At 39.8% G+C, this 18,702-nt stretch overlaps 1 protein-coding gene across 1 annotated transcript; it reads right to left on the bottom strand.

Moving 5' to 3' along the window:
* Positions 1–13,077: 13,077 nt before the first annotated feature.
* On the bottom strand, positions 13,078–14,152 carry LOC147892972 (17.7 kDa class I heat shock protein-like). The gene is made up of 2 exons (XM_087386968.1): positions 13,825–14,152; positions 13,078–13,713 (listed from the first exon to the last, which is right to left on the bottom strand). Exons 1-2 carry the CDS (start codon positions 14,054–14,056, stop codon positions 13,445–13,447), a joined length of 501 nt encoding a protein of 166 aa, XP_087243094.1. The 5' UTR covers positions 14,057–14,152; the 3' UTR covers positions 13,078–13,444.
* Positions 14,153–18,702: the final 4,550 nt, after the last annotated feature.

The following is an 18,702-nucleotide window of genomic DNA, read 5'->3' as shown; positions in this document are numbered from 1 at the left end:
ATCTATGATTCTAAATGTGTATTTTCTCATTTTTTTAAAATGGTTTGGATTCTTTTTTTTTTTTAAAATTAACCATTTGAATTTTGTCCTACTTCTCAATTTTTAATCTAATGTTATTTAATAAGAGTCTTAATAAATGAAATATTGACAGTATCTTGGAACTTGTAATCTAATGCTGTTTAGTTAAAATGTTAATAAATGTAGTACAAATCCTAGAAACTTCTTTCCAAATCAGATTAAAATAAAAGAATAAATTATGTGCTTTTAGAGCTAGTTCCATTTCCTTATATCTTATTCTTATTTTGAATAAGAACAAGCCATATTAATTGAATAGTGTGTGAATGATTATCAAATCGACCTAAGGTCGATTTGCCAAGCATGGCCATCATATTCAAAACCATATGCTATTTCTAGTTCTCAAATTGACCCAAGGTCAATTTGCAACGTTTGTGAGTGTGTGTGTGTGTGGGTGTGGGTGTGTGATCACCTACATCCATGAAGTGCAAATCGACCCAAGGTCGATTTGAACACTCAAAACATGTTCTAAATGAGTTTGTGTGTCAATGATCATCAAAAAGACCTAAGGTTGTTTTGCAAAGCATTCAACACCCTATGCTATCAGCACTCCTCAAATCAACCCAAGGTAGATTTGCAATCTCTATGGGTGTGTGTTCTTGAGTGATAAACAAAATCTATGAAGTGTAAATCAACCCAAGGTCGAATTGAAAAATCAAAAACATGTTTTAAATGTGTGTTTGTGAATAAGCATCAAATTGACCTAAGGTCATTTGCGAAGCCTAGTCATTGAATTAAAAATGCTCTATTGTCACTCCTCAAATTGACCCAAGGCCGTGACCCAAGGCCGATTAGCAATGTTTGTGGGTTTGTGTGAGTGGTCTCCAACATCCATGAAGTGCAAAGCGACCTAAGGTCAAATTGACATGTTCTGAATGTGTTTCTGTGTTTGTGAGTGATTATCAAATTTACCTAAGGTAGATTTGCCAAGCCTGGCCATCAAATTCAACGCCCAACATCCATGAAGTGCAAATCGACCTAAGGTTGATTTGAAAACTCAAAACATGGTCTAAATGCATTAGCATGTGAATGATCATACAATCGACCTAAGGGCAATTTGCAAAGCCTAGCCCTTGAACCAAACTCAATTTGTAGTATACTATGTGTATGTGTGTGTGTGTGTGTGTGTGTGTGTGTGTGTGTGTGTGTGTGTGTGTGTGTGAGAGAGAGAGAGAGAGAGAGAGAGAGAGAGAGAGAGAGAGAGAGAGAGAGTGATCACAAGCATCCATGAGCTGCAAATCAACCCAAGGACAATTTAAAATCTAAAAACATGTTTTAAATACAATTTGCAAAGCCTAGACATTGAATTCAACACCCAATGCTATCAACACTCCTCAAATCGACCCAAGGTCAACTTGCAATGCATGTGGGTGTGTGTGAGTGATCTCCAACATCCATGAAGTGAAAATCGACCTAAGTGCAATTTGAAAACTAAAAACATGTTCTCAATGCATCTATGTGTGTTTGAGTAATCATCAAATCAACCTAAGGTTGATTTGCTAAGCTTGGTCATTAAATTCAACATCATATGCTATCATCACTCCTCGAATCAACTGAAGGTAGATTTGCAGTGTTTGTGGGTGTGTATAGTGATTGCCAACATCCATGAAGTGCAAATTGAACCAAGGATGATTTGAAAACTCAAAATATGCTTTAAATGCGTTTGATTGTGAGAACGATAATCGCATCGACGATTTGCAACCCTTGCAATTGAATTCAACACCCTATACTATCATGACTCCTCAAATCGACCCAAGGTCAATTTACAGTGTTTGGACTATGTGTGTGTGTGCGTGCGTGTGTGTGTGTGTGTGGGGGGGGAGGGGGGAGTGCAAATAGACCCAAGGTCAATTTGAGAACTCAAAACATTTTCAAATTCATTTGTGTGTGTAAGTTTTTGCAAGGCAAACATAGTATTAGGGTTCAAAACTATGCAATCAAACATATAGAAAAAAATATAAAAAAAAGACCAAAAATGTATAAGGTAGAAGAAGCATAAAATGGGATAAAGAGGTGAGGGTGGAGACTTGCTTCTTGGTCCACATTGATGCCACCTCTTGACACAATGGTGCCTGATATTACAGGTTTTGGAAAAGGAGGAGATGGAATATGTGTGCAGTTGCATAATCCTTAATGCGGGGGAAAACATACTAGCCATTTGGCTATGAGACAAGCTTTGAAGTTGATGTAAAAAGTAGTTACGAGGCATGAGTCAATTACATGTACAAGCCACATAATGAAGCAGTGGTGTTAAAGTTAGTGATGGACTTTTGTAAAGCACCACATCCCATGGACACAAGTGCAAAATTGATTTTGATAGAAAGAATAAATGCCCATTGAAAACTTTGAGAAAAGAGGACATTCCTTGTGTAGATTACATTATCATTTCTGGGCAAAACTCAATTGAGGCTATGAGAGTCTCGGGTCGATATATTAGGGGTGGAATTGCAAGCTTTACCTTTGACCTTTGGAATATTGGCAAAGTCATCATGGAAGTAAGAGAACAAGCAAGAAATGATTGAATTTGTCAAACTTATTACCTAGTTCTTCTTTAAATTGCTCCTTTAGAAATTTGCCTAATACTCAAAGAATTGGCATCAAAATTTTTATTATTATTAGTGTGGCAATGAGAATAACACAATGTTTATAAGCTTGAAAGAATTGTGCTAAATCAAATGCTTTAATCGATTCTTTGGGTTGTTTGATTATTAATATGCATTCATATTTTTCATTCCATTCAAAGTTTATCCTCGAAGCAATAGCAAAACACTTGCCCAAAGGAGTCAACAAAAGGAGATTCTAGGACAGTGCCAAGGATATCTTAAACACATTTGGATCCAAGCAAGTCACTAATCTAGCCACCACATTCTCATTTTTCCTCACTAAAAAAAACATTGAAAGCATCTAAGTAATATCTATAATGCAATATGTATAAAACAAGCGAGTACAAGTGAATTTTAGTATAGTAAATTGAAAATGGAGGCAATGATAAAGGATTTGAAGCCCAATCTTCCATAGATTGTTGGCAATATGTTGTACCTTATGGCCATACTAACTTCAATATGTACTCATGAGTGTAGTATTTTCCATAGATTCATGCCATGAATCTTGATAAAAATTTATTCCGAAATTCCTCTTTTTTGGGACCAAAATGGTGAGTGTTGAAAAAAATGGGACTTGGGATATTCCCACTTTTCCTAATACAGCTTTATAAGTTGCAAAAGGGATTATATCATAAGTGTTTCTAAGTGGTTATTTTTGTGATTATCAAGTTGTTCAATGCAGTTTGACACATACTGAAATTACCATAACTATCTTGAAACAATCCCACACCAGGCACAATGATTGCATAGTTATGACAATTCCACCAAAGAGTACAACCTGAAAGGGATAAGTCTTACCTCAAGAAGAGTTGTACAAGAAGCTCATCCTTGGACAACCTGATAAAGGTTTAGTGAGCAACGTGGCACCTGGCATGTGCCATGCGACAACCCGACCAAGGGTTACCAATGTGGCACATGGTAAACCTAGCCAAAGATTAACAAGGTTTGGGTGTGTGTGTGTGTGTTTAAAATAAAAAACCTTTTAACAACACGGCACACGAAGCTCAGATAAGGGTGGATACAAAATTATTTATTACATGAATGTTCATAAAACCAAAAGTTGGTACAAAAGTGTAAAAAATAATAATGCCGGTGTAGTCCTGACAAGCATCTTATTTACCAAAGAGGAGAATCTACATACCTGCCACCATCCAACAAGAAAACATAATAAGAACTAGGTTAACTTAAGTTGGGAATAGTAAGTACTAATGGGTCTACTAGTTTGAAAAATTCACAATCTTTGCATTCAAGCATCGGATTTTCGTGGGGTTTGTTCCATCAGGTTTGTAAATTTTTTGTGTTCCAATTGTCTCCGCATTTAGAATTTGCATTAGATCAACTGAAGCTCCCTATTTTAGCTCCGCTCCCCTCCAAAAATAAATTATATTAACCTAAGGCTAAATGGGTCATGAAAAAAATAAAATTAACCCAAGCTAATGCAATGACTTAAGCACTCCCTCTGCAATCCCCATGCCCACCTCGTAGCTCGCATCCCTACCCTACTCCCGACTCATCTCCCTCTTGGCTCATCTTCCTCGTGGCTCATCTCCCATCCCCTTCTCTTCCTCCTCTTATCACCTCATCTCCCTCCTATGCCCTTCCCTGCTCTCCAGCCCTCCTCTCTCTGGCTTCCTGCTCCTCCTTTCATCGCTCCCCTTGGTGGCTCACCTGCCTACTCCTGAGTCCCTCTCTCTTGGTGCCTCTCCTTTCTCCCTCCCTATTTCTAACTAACCTTCTTGGCTTCTCCCTCGGGCCAGCAGGGGATGTTTCAAAAGACCGCCGAAGTATGCAAAAGAATAATTAGTTGATTGCGATCCTTGTATCTTAACCGTTTATTCTTGTAGACTATCTATATGTTAATTGTGGTTCTTGTATATTCATTGTATACTCCTGCAGACTGTTGTTCTCTTCATTATGTTCAAGAGATTCAAGAGATCCGTGGTAGAACGGAGATCTCATGGAAGCAACGACTGCTATGGGGGATGCATCGGCTAAACCTCTATTTGTAGTGGTGAGGTAGTGCAAGCCATGATGGGTGTTTTATCCTTGAGCAAGGCAGTGTTAGAGAAGTCTCTCTTTGCTCTTGTTACTAATGGGGTACTTACCACTTACATATAATTGAAAATAGGTTGTGATGCTCAATCCTTGTTGTTTTCTTACAAGATGGATTAATTTTTGGATTAGGGTTTTGTGGTTTTAGTTGGAGCCATCATTGAACTAGCTATAATGCAAAGTCTCTCTTTTCTCTTGTTACTAATGGATACTAATGGGTCTACTAATCTGAAAATTCATTATCTTTGCATTCAAGCATCAAATTTCCATGGGATTTGTTCCATCAGGTTTGTACTTTTGTATTCCAATTGTCTTCACATTCAGAATTTGCATTAGATCAACTGGAGCTCCCTATTTTAGCTCCCAAAAATAAATTATGTTAACCAAAGGCATCCCAAAGGCTAAAAGGGTCATGAAAATAACAAAATGAACCTAAGCTAGTGCTACAACCTCGAAACAACTTTAGCCCTACCTCTGCAATCCCCAGGCCCACCTCACAGCTCGCATCCCCACCTTGCTCTCTTGGATTATCTCCCTCGTGGCTCATCTTCCTTGTGGCTCATCTCCCATGCCCTTCTCTTCCTCATCTGCTCGCCTCATCTTCCTCCTCTACCCTCCCCTGCTCTCTAGCCCTACTCGCTCTCCCTCCCTGCTGCTCCTTTCATCCCTCCCCCTGGCGGCTCACCTGCCTACTCCTTAGTCCTCGGTGCCTCTCCTTCCTCCCTCCCTATTTCTAACTAACCTTCTTGGCTTCTCCCTCGGGCCAGCAACGGGTGTTTCAAAAGACTGCCAAAGAATGCAAAATACTAATCAGTTGATTGCAATCCTTGTATATTAATCGTTTACTTTTGTCTCACTATTGTATACTGTCTATATGTTAATCACGATGCTTGCATATTCACTGAGACTATTGTTCTATTTGTGTTGCTTAAGAGATTCAAGAGACAGACGGTGGAAGGCAAATCTCGCGAAAGTGACAACTGCTATGGTGGATGCAATAGCTAAACCTCAATTTATAGTGGCGAGGTAGGCAAGCCATGATAGGTGTTTTATCCTAGAGCAAGGCGATGTCAAAGAAGTACAGATGTGACTCGTGGCAGATTATCTCTCCCCCTTCACCCCATCTCTCATGCTCTATTGGAAATTTTCACCAACAAGGCCCCCCTATTTGGATGATTGTTGTTATGGATGATTGTAAGTGTTTGGATGCTTGGAGTTTGCCACATGCTTGAGAAACCTATATGTGGAAAATCAAGGATGAGGATTTGACCATGCTTGTTTGTAGTTGCACCTTTATGTACATAAAGTTCTGGATAACTAGAGTGGTTGCCATAACTTCATTTCACCTTTGTGTCATTTAAAATAAACTGGAAACGGGCAATAGTATCAACTCTGATCTTAGAGCATGCAAATTTTGATAGCAAAGGAAGGGGATTGTTTGCAATGTCTGACAACACTATGGCGGTCAATAAAAGAAATGAGTAGTACATAGACTAACAATGCATTGTTGCTTGATGTTTAAAAATGGTCATGCAAGTTGCCACAACTTCTAGAAATATTTTGGAGAGATTCCGTTGATGATGCATTTCATTCCAAATATTTAAAATGAGGCCAAATTGTTGGAGGGAGAAGAGGAGCCCATGAGCAATGCTTGCTAGATTTCAAGCATCCCGGATATTATAGTGCTACAAATACATAGTTTGGTTGGGATTCCAAGCAAGAAGTGCTTCTATGTCATGCTCTTAGGTGCTATAGGATATCTTGAACTACTCATGCGTGTCTAAGGTTGTAGTGAGCTCAAAAGCATGTACAACATAGCGTTGATTCATGCTATTGTTAAACATGGTAATCGAGGAAGAGGTCATATGCACTTTACATCCACCACTACTTTCCTTGGCTAGCAACATCTCGATGCACCTTGAGCCGCTATTTGGAGGGCAAGTTAGACAAATCCCTGATTGAGTTTTAGAGGATTGCAAGTTTGAGGAATTTCGACTAAGCTTTAGAGGATTTTTTGACTAAGCTTTAGAGGATTTGAATGACAAATACACCACGATGATGAATAAACTAATAAATTCATGAGTTAATAATTGAGTTTGGCATTAAATGAATTGTTAAATTTAAGAATTGAGTTTGAGGATTGCAAGTTTGAGGAATAGTTTTAAGTTTGGCATTAAATGAATTGTTAAATTTAAGGATTGAGTTTTAGAGGATTGCAAGTTTGAGGAATTTCGACTAAGCTTTAGAACACCACGATATGAATAAATTAATGAATTCATGAGCTAATAATTTTGAGTTTGGCATTAAATGAATTGTTAAATTTAAGAATTAGCTTGAAAATTTAAATTAGAAAAATTTTGGAATTAAGTGAAATTGTTAACTTTAAGAATTAACTTGAGAAATGAAAAATAAATTCACGAAATATCACATGACACCACACATCATCGCTTGACTTTTAACATGAACTAAGCAAAGAACTTTCCAATTTACAAGAATTCATGACACATGTGACTCGACTAAGTAGACTATTTACATCACATTCTACAATACAAGGGTCAGCAATAGACCAAATGTGGACAAATACTCATTTGCAAGCGAGGTTTACCGGACAAATTTTGTTTACGAGAGTGACCATTCCCAAGCGTCTCTTCCAATTAGAGAGGTTGTATTAACAAGTGTAACTAGAGTGCCCATTCCCAAGTGTCTCTGCCAATTAGAGAGGTCGTATTCACAAGTGCAATGACAAAACATAGAACAGAGTCATTTGCTACCTTTTTCATGCATAGACAGTTCTCATGACACTTAATACTTAAAAACACTCGATGGGAAAGTTAAAGAAAAGAGAAAAACACTCGATGGGAAAGTAAAAGGAGGAGATGGAATACATGGCAATTGCATAATCCTTAATGCGAGGGAAAGCATACTAGCCATTTGGCTATGAGACAAGCTTTGAAGTTGATGTAAAAAGTAGTTACGAGGCATGAGTCAATTACATGTACAAGCCACATAATGAAGCAGTGGTGTTAAAGTTAGTGATGGACTTTTGTAAAGCACCACATCCCATGGACACAAGTGCAAAATTGATTTTGATAGAAAGAATAAATGCCCATTGAAAACTTTGAGAAAAGAGGACATTCCTTGTGTAGATTACATTATCATTTCTGGGCAAAACTCAATTGAGGCTATGAGAGTCTCGGGTCGATATATTAGGGGTGGAATTGCAAGCTTTACCTTTGACCTTTGGAATATTGGCAAAGTCATAATGGAAGTAAGAGAACAAGCAAGAAATGATTGAATTTGTCAAACTTATTATCTAGTTCTTCTTTAACTTGCTCCTTTAGAAATTTGCCTAATACTCAAAGAATTGGCATCAAAATTATTATTATTATTAGTGTGGTAATGAGAATAATACAATGTTTATAAGCTTGAAAGAATTGTGCTAAATCAAATGCTTTAATCGATTCTTTGGGTTGTTTGATTATTAATATGCATTCATATTTTTCATTCCATTCAAAGTTTATCCTCGAAGCAAAGCAAAATACTTGCCCAAAGGAGTCAACAAAAGGAGATTCTAGGACAATGCCAAGGATATCTTAAACACATTTGGATCCAAGCAAGTCACTAATCTAGCCACCACATTCTCCTTTTTCCTCACCAAAAAAAACATTGAAAGCATCTAAGTAATATCTATAATGCAATCTGTATAAAACAAGCAAGTACAAGTGAATTTTAGTATAGTAAATTGAAAATGGAGGCAATGATAAAGGATTTGAATCCCAATCTTCCATAGATTGTTGGCGATATGTTGTACCTAATGGCCATACTAACTTCAATATGTACTCATGAGTCTAGTGTTTTCCACAGATTTATGCCATGAATCTTGATAAGAATTTATTCCGAAATTCCTCTTTTTTGGGACCAACATGGTGAGTGTTGAAAAAAATGGGACTTGGGATATTCCCACTTTTCCTAATACGGCTATATAAGTTGCAAAAGGGATTATATCGTAAGTGTTTCTAAGTGGTTATTTTTGTGATTATCAAGTTGTTCAATGTAGTTTGACACATACTGAAATTACCATAACTATCTTGAAACAATCCCACACCAGTCACAATGATTGCATAGTTATGACAATTCCACCAAAGAGTACAACCTGAAAGGGATAAGTCTTACCTCAAGAAGAGTTGTACAAGAAGCTCATCCTTGGACAACCTGATAAAGGTTTAGTGAGCAACGTGGCACGTGGCATGTGCCATGCGACAACCCGACCAAGGGTTACCAACGTGGCACATGGTAAACCTAGCCAAAGATTAACAAGGTTTGGGGGTGTGTGTGTGTGTTTAAAATAAAAAACCTTTAAATAACACGGCACACGAAGCTCAGATAAGGGTGGATACAAAATTATTTATTACATGAATGTTCATAAAACCAAAAGTTGGTACAAAAGTGTAAAAAATAATAATGCCGGTGCAGTCCTGACAAGCATCTTATTTACCAAAGAGGAGAATCTGCATACCTACCACCATCCAACAAGAAAACATAATAAGAACCAGGTTAACTTAAGTTGGGAATAGTAAGTACTAATGGGTCTACTAGTTTGAAAAATTCACAATCTTTGCATTCAAGCATCGGATTTCCGTGGGATTTGTTCCATTAGGTTTGTAAATTTTTTGTGTTCCAATTTTCTCTGCATTTAGAATTTGCATTAGATCAACTGAAGCTCCCTATTTTAGCTCCGCTCCCCTCCAAAAATAAATTATATTAACCTAAGGCTAAATGGGTCATGAAAAAAATAAAATTAACCCAAGCTAATGCAATGACTTAAGCACTCCCTCTGCAATCCCCACGCCCACCTCATAGCTCGCATCCCTACCCTACTCCCGACTCATCTCCCTCTTGGCTCATCTTCCTCGTGACTCATCTCCCATCCCCTTCTCTTCCTCCTCTTATTATCTCATCTCCCTCCTATGCCCTTCCCTGCTCTCCAGCCCTCCTCTCTCTGGCTTCCTGCTCCTCCTTTCATCGCTCCCCTTGGTGGCTCACCTGCCTACTCCTGAGTCCCTCTCTCTTGGTGCCTCTCCTTTCTCCCTCCCTATTTCTAACTAACCTTCTTGGCTTCTCCCTCGGGCCAGCAGGGGATGTTTCAAAAGACCGCCGAAGTATGCAAAAGAATAATTAGTTGATTGCGATCCTTGTATCTTAACCGTTTATTCTTGTAGACTATCTATATGTTAATTGTGGTTCTTGTATATTCATTGTATACTCCTGTAGACTGTTGTTCTCTTCATTATGTTCAAGAGATTCAAGAGATCCGTGGTAGAACGGAGATCTCATGGAAGCAACGACTGCTATGGGGGATGCATCGGCTAAACCTCTATTTGTAGTGGTGAGGTAGTGCAAGCCATGGTGGGTGTTTTATCCTTGAGCATGGCAGTGTTAGAGAAGTCTCTCTTTGCTCTTGTTACTAATGGGGTACTTACCACTTACATATAATTGAAAATGGGTTGTGATGCTCAATCCTTATTGTTTTCTTACAAGATGGATTAATTTTTGGATTAGGGTTTTGTGGTTTTAGTTGGAGCCGTCATTGAACTAGCTATAATGCAAAGTCTCTCTTTTCTCTTGTTACTAATGGATACTAATGGGTCTACTAATCTGAAAATTCATTATCTTTGCATTCAAGCATCAAATTTCCATGGGATTTGTTCCATCAGGTTTGTACTTTTGTGTTCCAATTGTCTCCACATTCAGAATTTGCATTAGATCAACTGGAGCTCCCTATTTTAGCTCCCAAAAATAAATTATGTTAACCAAAGGCATCCCAAAGGCTAAAAGGGTCATGAAAATAACAAAATGAACCTAAGCTAGTGCTACAACCTCGAAACAACTTTAGCCCTACCTCTGCAATCCCCAGGCCCACCTCGCAGCTTGCATCCCCACCCTGCTCTCTTGGATCCTTGTGGCTCATCTTCCTTGTGGCTCATCTCCCATGCCCTTCTCTTCCTCATCTGCTTGCCTCATCTTCCTCCTCTACCCTCCCCTGCTCTCTAGCCCTACTCGCTCTCCCTCCCTGCTGCTCCTTTCATCCCTCCCCCTGGTGGCTCACCTGCCTACTCCTTAGTCCTCGGTGCCTCTCCTTCCTCCCTCCCTATTTCTAACTAACCTTCTTGGCTTCTCCCTCGGGCCAGCAAGGGGTGTTTCAAAAGACTGCCAAAGAATGCAAAATACTAATCAGTTGATTGCAATCCTTGTATATTAACCGTTCACTATTGTAGATTCACTATTGTAGACTGTCCATATGTTAATCATGATGCTTGCATATTCACTGAGACTATTGTTCTGTTTGTGTTGCTTAAGAGATTCAAGAGACAGACAGTGGAAGGGAGATCTCGCGAAAGCGAGAACTGCTATGGTGGATGCAATACCCAAACCTCCATTTGTAGTGGCAAGGTAGGCAAGCCATGGTAGGTGTTTTCTCCTAGAGCAAGGCGATGTTGTACCTAATGGCCATACTAACTCCATGGGATTTGTTCCATCAGGTGTGTACTTTTGTGTTCCAATTGTCTTCACATTCAGAATTTGCATTAGATCAACTGGAGTTCCCTATTTTAGCTCCCAAAAATAAATTATGTTAACCAAAGGCATCCCAAAGGCTAAAAGGATCATGAAAATAACAAAATGAACCTAAGCTAGTGCTACAACCTCGGAACAACTTTAGCCCTACCTCTGCAATCCCCAGGCCCACCTCGCAGCTCGCATCCCCACCCTGCTCTCTTGGATCATCTCCCTCGTGGCTCATCTTCCTTGTGGCTCATCTCCCATGCCCTTCTCTTCCTCATCTGCTCGCCTCATCTTCCTCCTCTACCCTCCCCTGCTCTCTAGCCCTACTCGCTCTCCCTCCCTACTGCTCCTTTCATCCCTCCCCCTGGTGGCTCACCTGCCTACTCCTTAGTCCTCGGTGCCTCTCCTTCCTCCCTCCCTATTTGTAACTAACCTTCTTGGCTTCTCCCTCGGGCCAGCAAGGGGTGTTTCAAAAGACTACCAAAGAATGCAAAATACTAATCAGTTGATTGCGATCCTTGTATATTAACTGTTTACTATTGTAGACTGTCTATATGTTAATCACGATGCTTGCATATTCACTGAGACTATTGTTCTATTTGTGTTGCTTAAGAGATTCAAGAGACAGGTGGTGGAAGGCAAATCTCGCGAAAGCGACAACTGCTATGGTGGATGCAATAGCTAAACCTCCATTTGTAGCGGCGAGGTAGGCAAGCCATGGTAGGTGTTTTATCCTAGAGCAAGGCGATGTCAAAGAAGTACAGATGTGACTCGTGGCAGATTATCCCTCCCCCTTCGCCCCATCTCTCATGCTCTATTGGAAATTTTCACCAACAAGGCCCCCCTATTTGGATGATTGTTGTTATGGATGATTGTAAGTGTTTGGATGCTTGGAGTTGGCCACATGCTTGAGAAACCTATGTGGAAAATCAAGGATGAGGATTTGACCATGCTTGTTTGTAGTTGCACCTTTATGTACGTAAAGGCCTCGATGACTACAGTGGTTGCCATAACTTCATTTCACCTTTGTGTCATTTAAAACAAACTAGAAACGGGCAATAGTATCAACTCCGATCTTAGAGCATGCAAATTTTGATAGCAAAGGAAGGGGATTGTTTGCAATGTCTGACAACACTATGGCGGGTACAGACTAACAATGCATTGTTGCTTGATGTTTAAAAACGGTCATGCAAGTTGCCACTTTTTCTCCCATCCTGGACCATGGCCTCTAGACCCTGGCAACAAGAATGGGTTCCCCTTTTCTTGAGACATATGTCCTTGTTCCCACAAGGTCCCCACCTTTTAAACACATGAAATGATGCCATGTGTCCTCTTCCTCCTAAACCCATCCCTAGTTCTTTTTTGGTTAGCACATAGTGGGATGGGAATAGGATACAAATATGCATGGGACCACTTGGCCCCACCTTTTCCCATTCCCATCCTATTTCTTCCCATGTGCTAAGCTCCTAAGTAGACTATTTACATCACATTCTACAATACATGGGTCAGAACTAGACTAAATGTGGACAACTACCATCTGCAAGCGAGGTTTACCGGACAAATTTTGTTTTACTAGAGTGACCATTCCCAAGTGTCATAGAACATAGTCATTTGCTAGCTTTTTCGCGCATAGAAAGTTCTCATGACACTTAACACTAAAAACACTCGATGGGAAAGTAAAAGAAAAGAGAAAAGATACTGTAAGTTCTGCTTCTGCTTCTTTAACCATACTCTTTCACAATGGAAAGCTTGGCAACCGCGAGTGAAAATCCACTGAAAGTTGTGCTTCTTAATTCATTCTGTTTTACAATGGAAAGCTTAGCACCCGCGAGTGAAAATCTACTGAAAGTTGTGCTTCTTTATTCATACTCTTTTTTACAATCTGCTCCTTCAATCTATTATATACAGTGGCAAGGTTAGCAAAACCGGGACTGTCTCTGGCAGGAGGGAGTAACCGCTGTCTTCTCTCTCCCACCCATTACCGTTGGACTAAAGACACGCCCTCATGTCTCATATATGATATAATCACACCGGACTAAAGACACGCACTCTTGTGTCTCGTATATGATATAATCACACAAAACTGGGTTTCTAAAGCCCCATACAAGCTGTTCAAGTGCCAAGGCAGATAGCAGCGGGAGGCAGTAGGCTGCTTAGCCAGAGATACTAATGGTCTTGACATCCGGCTTAGGTTGCTGTACCTTGGGAACCGTGATGGTGAGAACGCCATTTTCCACCTGTGCCTTCATATCATCCGGTTTCGCGTTTTCGGGCAGACGAAACCGCCTGAGGAAACTACCGTGAGAACGTTCAACCTTGTGCCATTTGTCATTTTTGTCGATTTCTTCCTTGGTACGCTCGCCGCTGATGGACAAAACTCGGCCATCTTCCACTTGAACCTTTATCTCTTCCTTCTTGAGGCCTATGCAGAGGAAAACGAGATCAGTCTCCTTGATCGCTGCTAAGGGGCAGACAAGGCAATGACGCATGCGTGAAGGATAAAAAGAGCACAGGAGATAAAAAGAAAACCAACCTGGGAGATCCGCGCGGAAGACGTGAGCGTCGGGAGTCTCCTTCCAATCGACCTGGGTGTTGGCAATGGCGGAGGCGTCACGGTGGAGCTGGCGGAGGGGGGAGGCGAGATCTGAGTCGAGGAGAGACAAAGCTGAAGGGAAGGGATCCCAGAGGGAGGAGGAAGAGAAGGGATCGAAGATGGAGGAGGAAGCCGAGGATCGGCGACCGAAACCGAAGGGGGCGAGGGCCATTGCTGCAGCAATATTGATCAGTGAGTACTTGGGAAACGAAGGAGTGAGGAAGACGAAGCTTGCGAAGTGCAAAAGGAGACAGACGAGCGATGAAGACTTTCCAATGACTTGCTCACGAGTGACAGAACGGTCATGACTCGTTTATATAACACGGAAAACAGGAAGCCTCAAGAACGTTCTTGAAACTTCTTTTTCTTGTTTCCATGAATGTTCCTCCACCTTCTCGAGTGTTCACCCAAAACTTTTTTGACACCTGCATACGGTCCATGGAATGACTTGTTTATGTTGTGCTAATCAAACTTTGTACTCCCCCTCTTTTCACTCTCGGAAGGGTATAGTGACGATTGTCCTTTCACAGGTAAATTGTGAATTTTTTCGATTACAAGATGTTATGCCAAGTTCAACTTTGTTATTGGTGGCCCAGTCTAATCATGTGTGCATGGGACCCTCCAGGGATTAAATCTTCGTGCCAGATGTCTATGCAGAAGCTTTGCATGTATCTGTGGATGCATGCAGGAAACACGAATTCTATGTTACTCCCTGCTGCTGAGAAAAGATTTGGGAATGAAGGCGGTTTTTGGGTGACGATATATGGATATTAAAGGCGGAGTAAAGTTTTGGCAGTTGTTCGTTCAATTTTCACTGCCTTCTACGTAGAGAATAAGGATTTTCGACTTGCATGAGGTGTTCTGTCACTTGGGAGGAAGATACGGTAATCAAGAAGGGGATTTTATACATAATTCGATGATAGTAGTGGCACAGACGGGCGAATGGGTGTGGGTTTCCTATAAATTTGCGTACATCGTTTGTTTGTTCTGTACCCTTTTCGTTGGCCCGCCGCTTGCATGCTTCGTTCATGTCTCTGAGATGGCAGATATGGAGAACGTACCTGAGGCGATGGACACTGAGACAAACACTTTCGAAAAGGGTAGCCCTGCTTCTTGCTTCTACTTCAACTTCTTTGTTTCGGTCTTCGCTTTACTATGAAGTTGTGCATATATGTGATGTTTCAAAGAGTTGAAATCCATGCACTCATACTCCACAAAAATGTGTTTGTAGTCCACGTTTACCCTCCAATGGTAGTGGGGTATATCTATACCTTGGTAATGTTGTTGTACTCTAATCCATGCCATCAATGGTAATGCACATGGAACTTTTTGACATGCACAATAGCTTCCTCTCTCCAAGAGGTGGCATACAACAATCTAGCATCTTGCACATGAGTTAAATGGATTGTTCACCATCTTATATATTTTTCTCGCTTGTGCTCACATTTACTATGTTCAATGGCATTTTTCAATTCATCACATGTCTTGCATTTTGACATCCTTTGCTTTGATGGTGTCTTGACATGGAAAAACTGTCCACACCAAATTTTATACAAGGATGCCCTTGAAATCATGCTCTCTTGTAAACTTTTATTGATTGTTTCTAGCACAACCTTCTTTGTCATTCCCAAAGGAAGATGATGTTGGCATTTCACACTTCCATCCGGCATTGTTTGTGGTGGAAGATGAGGCTATGGTAATTCATGATTGTCGAGGATTTGCTTTAATGTTGCAATTGCATTTCTAGTGCTTCTTTTCCCTTTAAGCTTGTAGGCATTTCCATGAATTTTATGAACCACTTTGTCTTTTACCTCTGCCCAGATGGTCCAATATGTACCATGTGATAGTCCAATTAACCATTGATATCCTCGATTACATATGGATGTTCCATTAACCATGGGTTTCAATTTGGGTTTACAGTGTCTTGTCCTCAAGTCCTTATCACCTTGATGAAGAAAACAAGAAAACACTTGAAGAAGATAGTTATGTCTATTAGTCCCTGTCTTACTCCAAATGCTGATGCGCATGGCTTCACAATCATCTTTTGCAACTTTTCTTATGCAAATTTTCCTGCAACAAATGTGCATAAGAGTCCTTTCTATATTCTCCTGAGATAACATTACATATCTCTTGGGTTTTGGAATTGGTGTCATGATTCGTCGCCTCTTGACACTCACATACTTTATTTTTGTGAATAGTGTCTTGCGTTTCCAAGTTGTGGGTCCATTATCTGGTATTGAATCTATTTCTCCTTAATCTTCATCTCTAAAAATCAAATGCAGAGTGCCCTTGGGAATTATTTGACGTCACTTTATAATATCTTGGAATTAGCAATCTAGTAGACAACTTGTTCATTAAAGTAAACTTGTTGCCAATGCCTCTTGAATTTTGTGGTTAAATTGTTTCTCCTTCATAGTTGGATGTTCTGCCATCCATATGCTCCATGCTAGTGGGTACATTAGGACCATCATAAGTCTTAGATGTTCTGTCATCTTTGCCCTCCATTCCAATGACAACATCATGACCATGATCATTAATATCAATGATTCAGTGAGTATGTTTGAGTCACTTGCAATACAAGACAAGTCTTCTATAATCGTGAACATGTTTGAGTTGCTTACAATACAAGACAAGTCTTCTATATTAGTGAGCATATTTTGGACACTTGCAACACCAGACAAGTCTTCTATACCATTGAGGATGTTTGAGTCACTTGCAACACAAGACATGTCCTCTATACCAATGAGCATATTTGAGTGACTTGCAACCTCTCTTGCATCAACATCACTTATTATAATGTCCTCAATACCTGAAATCATGCCACTATGGTAGTCTTTAGAGCTGCCATGATTTCTTAATTTCGAGCCCATTTGTGTAGTTCTTTTCTTCTCATAATACTTTCCTATATCTTCCACCACATTGAAGGAAACTTTATTAATACGTAAATTTGATTTCAAGAAATCTAACCCCATTTGACAATGCTATGAACTTGAAGATGAGATGTAGTATTAAAGGACCTCTCGATGTGACATATTATTTATTGCATTGTGAATGACCCCTTCACTAGTCAGCTTAATTACCTCCATGATACAAATAATATTCTAAGCATAGCCCTTAAATATATCAAGTGCTAACACCTCTCCTGAGCAAGACAACATGTCAACTTTTTCCCCCTCAATAAAGGCTCTCTTGATATCTTGAAAGTATATCTTTGGAATGCTTTCATCTCGGTCCCAAAGAGTTCTAGGTGATTGCATATCAAAAATGTCACATTGTAAGATATCACCCAATGTTTCAAAGTCTCCATGTGGATATTTTAAATGCACAGCAAGACTTAGCATGTTGGTGATTATCACTACACACCTTCTCTCACCACAATGTTTAAAATGACACACATTCATAGGATCAAGACTATGTATTTGTCCAAATCCTATGACTTCATTCTTCTCATATAACACCACTTCTAAACCCTCTGTTAGGATAAATACCTGTAAAAATTTTAGACAAAAAACATTAGCAAAACTGTAAAAAATCCCAAAAAATCTCACACTTGAAATAAAAAAACAAAATATATTGATGTGCACCCCAACCTAAACCTTGAATCCTAAATCCTAAACCCTAAACTCTAACCCTCAATCCTAAACCTAAACTCCAAACCCAGCATGGTGGTAAACGTACCTCCATCCTATTGCATGTGCAATAGGTTGGTGGGTGCACCCACCGCCTGTTGCACAAATTTTGTGATTTGTGCAACAGGTGGTGGGCGCAACCCCAACCTGTTGCACAAATCAACATGGTCCCCCCAACCTATTGCATGTGCAATAGGTTGGTGGGTACACCCACCACCTATTGCCCATGCAACAGGTTGCGGGGTGGTCCCCCCAACCTTTTGCATGTGCAATAGGTTGGTGGGTACACCCTCACCAAATTTTGGTGATTTGTGCAATAGTTGGGGTTGCACCCACCAACTTGTTGCACATGCAACAAGTTGGGGGTACACCCCAAACCTGTTGCACAAATCACCAAAAATTTTAAATTATTGCTTGTATGTTAGGGTTCATAGCTAGGGTTTTTAATCTAAAGTATAGGATTTAGAGATGTAAATAAGCATTCTAAAGATGTATAGAGTAGGTAGTATAAGATCTTATACTAAATTATTTGCATTCTATAACATAAATACTACAATAGCTTGTGTTGTCAAGAGTGGGAGAAATTGTGTAGCACTTGAGAAAGATGAGATACAGGCATCATTTATTAAAATGCATGTGAAGGGCATGCTAGAGTTTCTTGAAGAATTGTAGTTGATTATCTGGATGGCACCATCGGGCCTCAATTCACCATGGTGGCTCAGAATACTTTTGACCTCATTTAGGATTTATTGCAACAAGGACTAAAATACCAGTAAAGTAGGACTATATTTTCATTAATTTAGAACCAAAATAGTGATAAAATAGCTCCAAAAATCCATCACGATGGCAGTGCATGGAGATATATCTAGAAAAATACAATTAAAATTTTAGAAAATGCAATTGATGATACGACTTGAGGGGTCCCCTCTAGGGGCAAGAGCCATATCGACATGCGTTATACAATGTCCAAGATGCCATTGGACAAATCAGGCATATATTGACATGCATTATATAATGTCTAGGATGCCATTGGACAGATAAGGCATGTCAATATGGCCCTTGCCCCTAAAGGGGACCCCTTAAGGGCCATATCAAACAATTGCATTTTCTTTGGTTGCACAAGGAAATAGATTTTCCTGGGTTGCATAAGAAAATACATTTTCCTTGTTGCACTAATATATAACTCCAA

This window comes from Dipteris shenzhenensis, chromosome 16, assembly GCF_047967505.1.
Source record: "Dipteris shenzhenensis isolate YYH24624 ecotype China chromosome 16, Dip_SZ_1.0, whole genome shotgun sequence".
In the NCBI taxonomy this organism is placed as follows: Eukaryota; Viridiplantae; Streptophyta; class Polypodiopsida; order Gleicheniales; family Dipteridaceae; genus Dipteris; species Dipteris shenzhenensis.
This window is presented reverse-complemented; position numbering and strand designations above follow the sequence as displayed.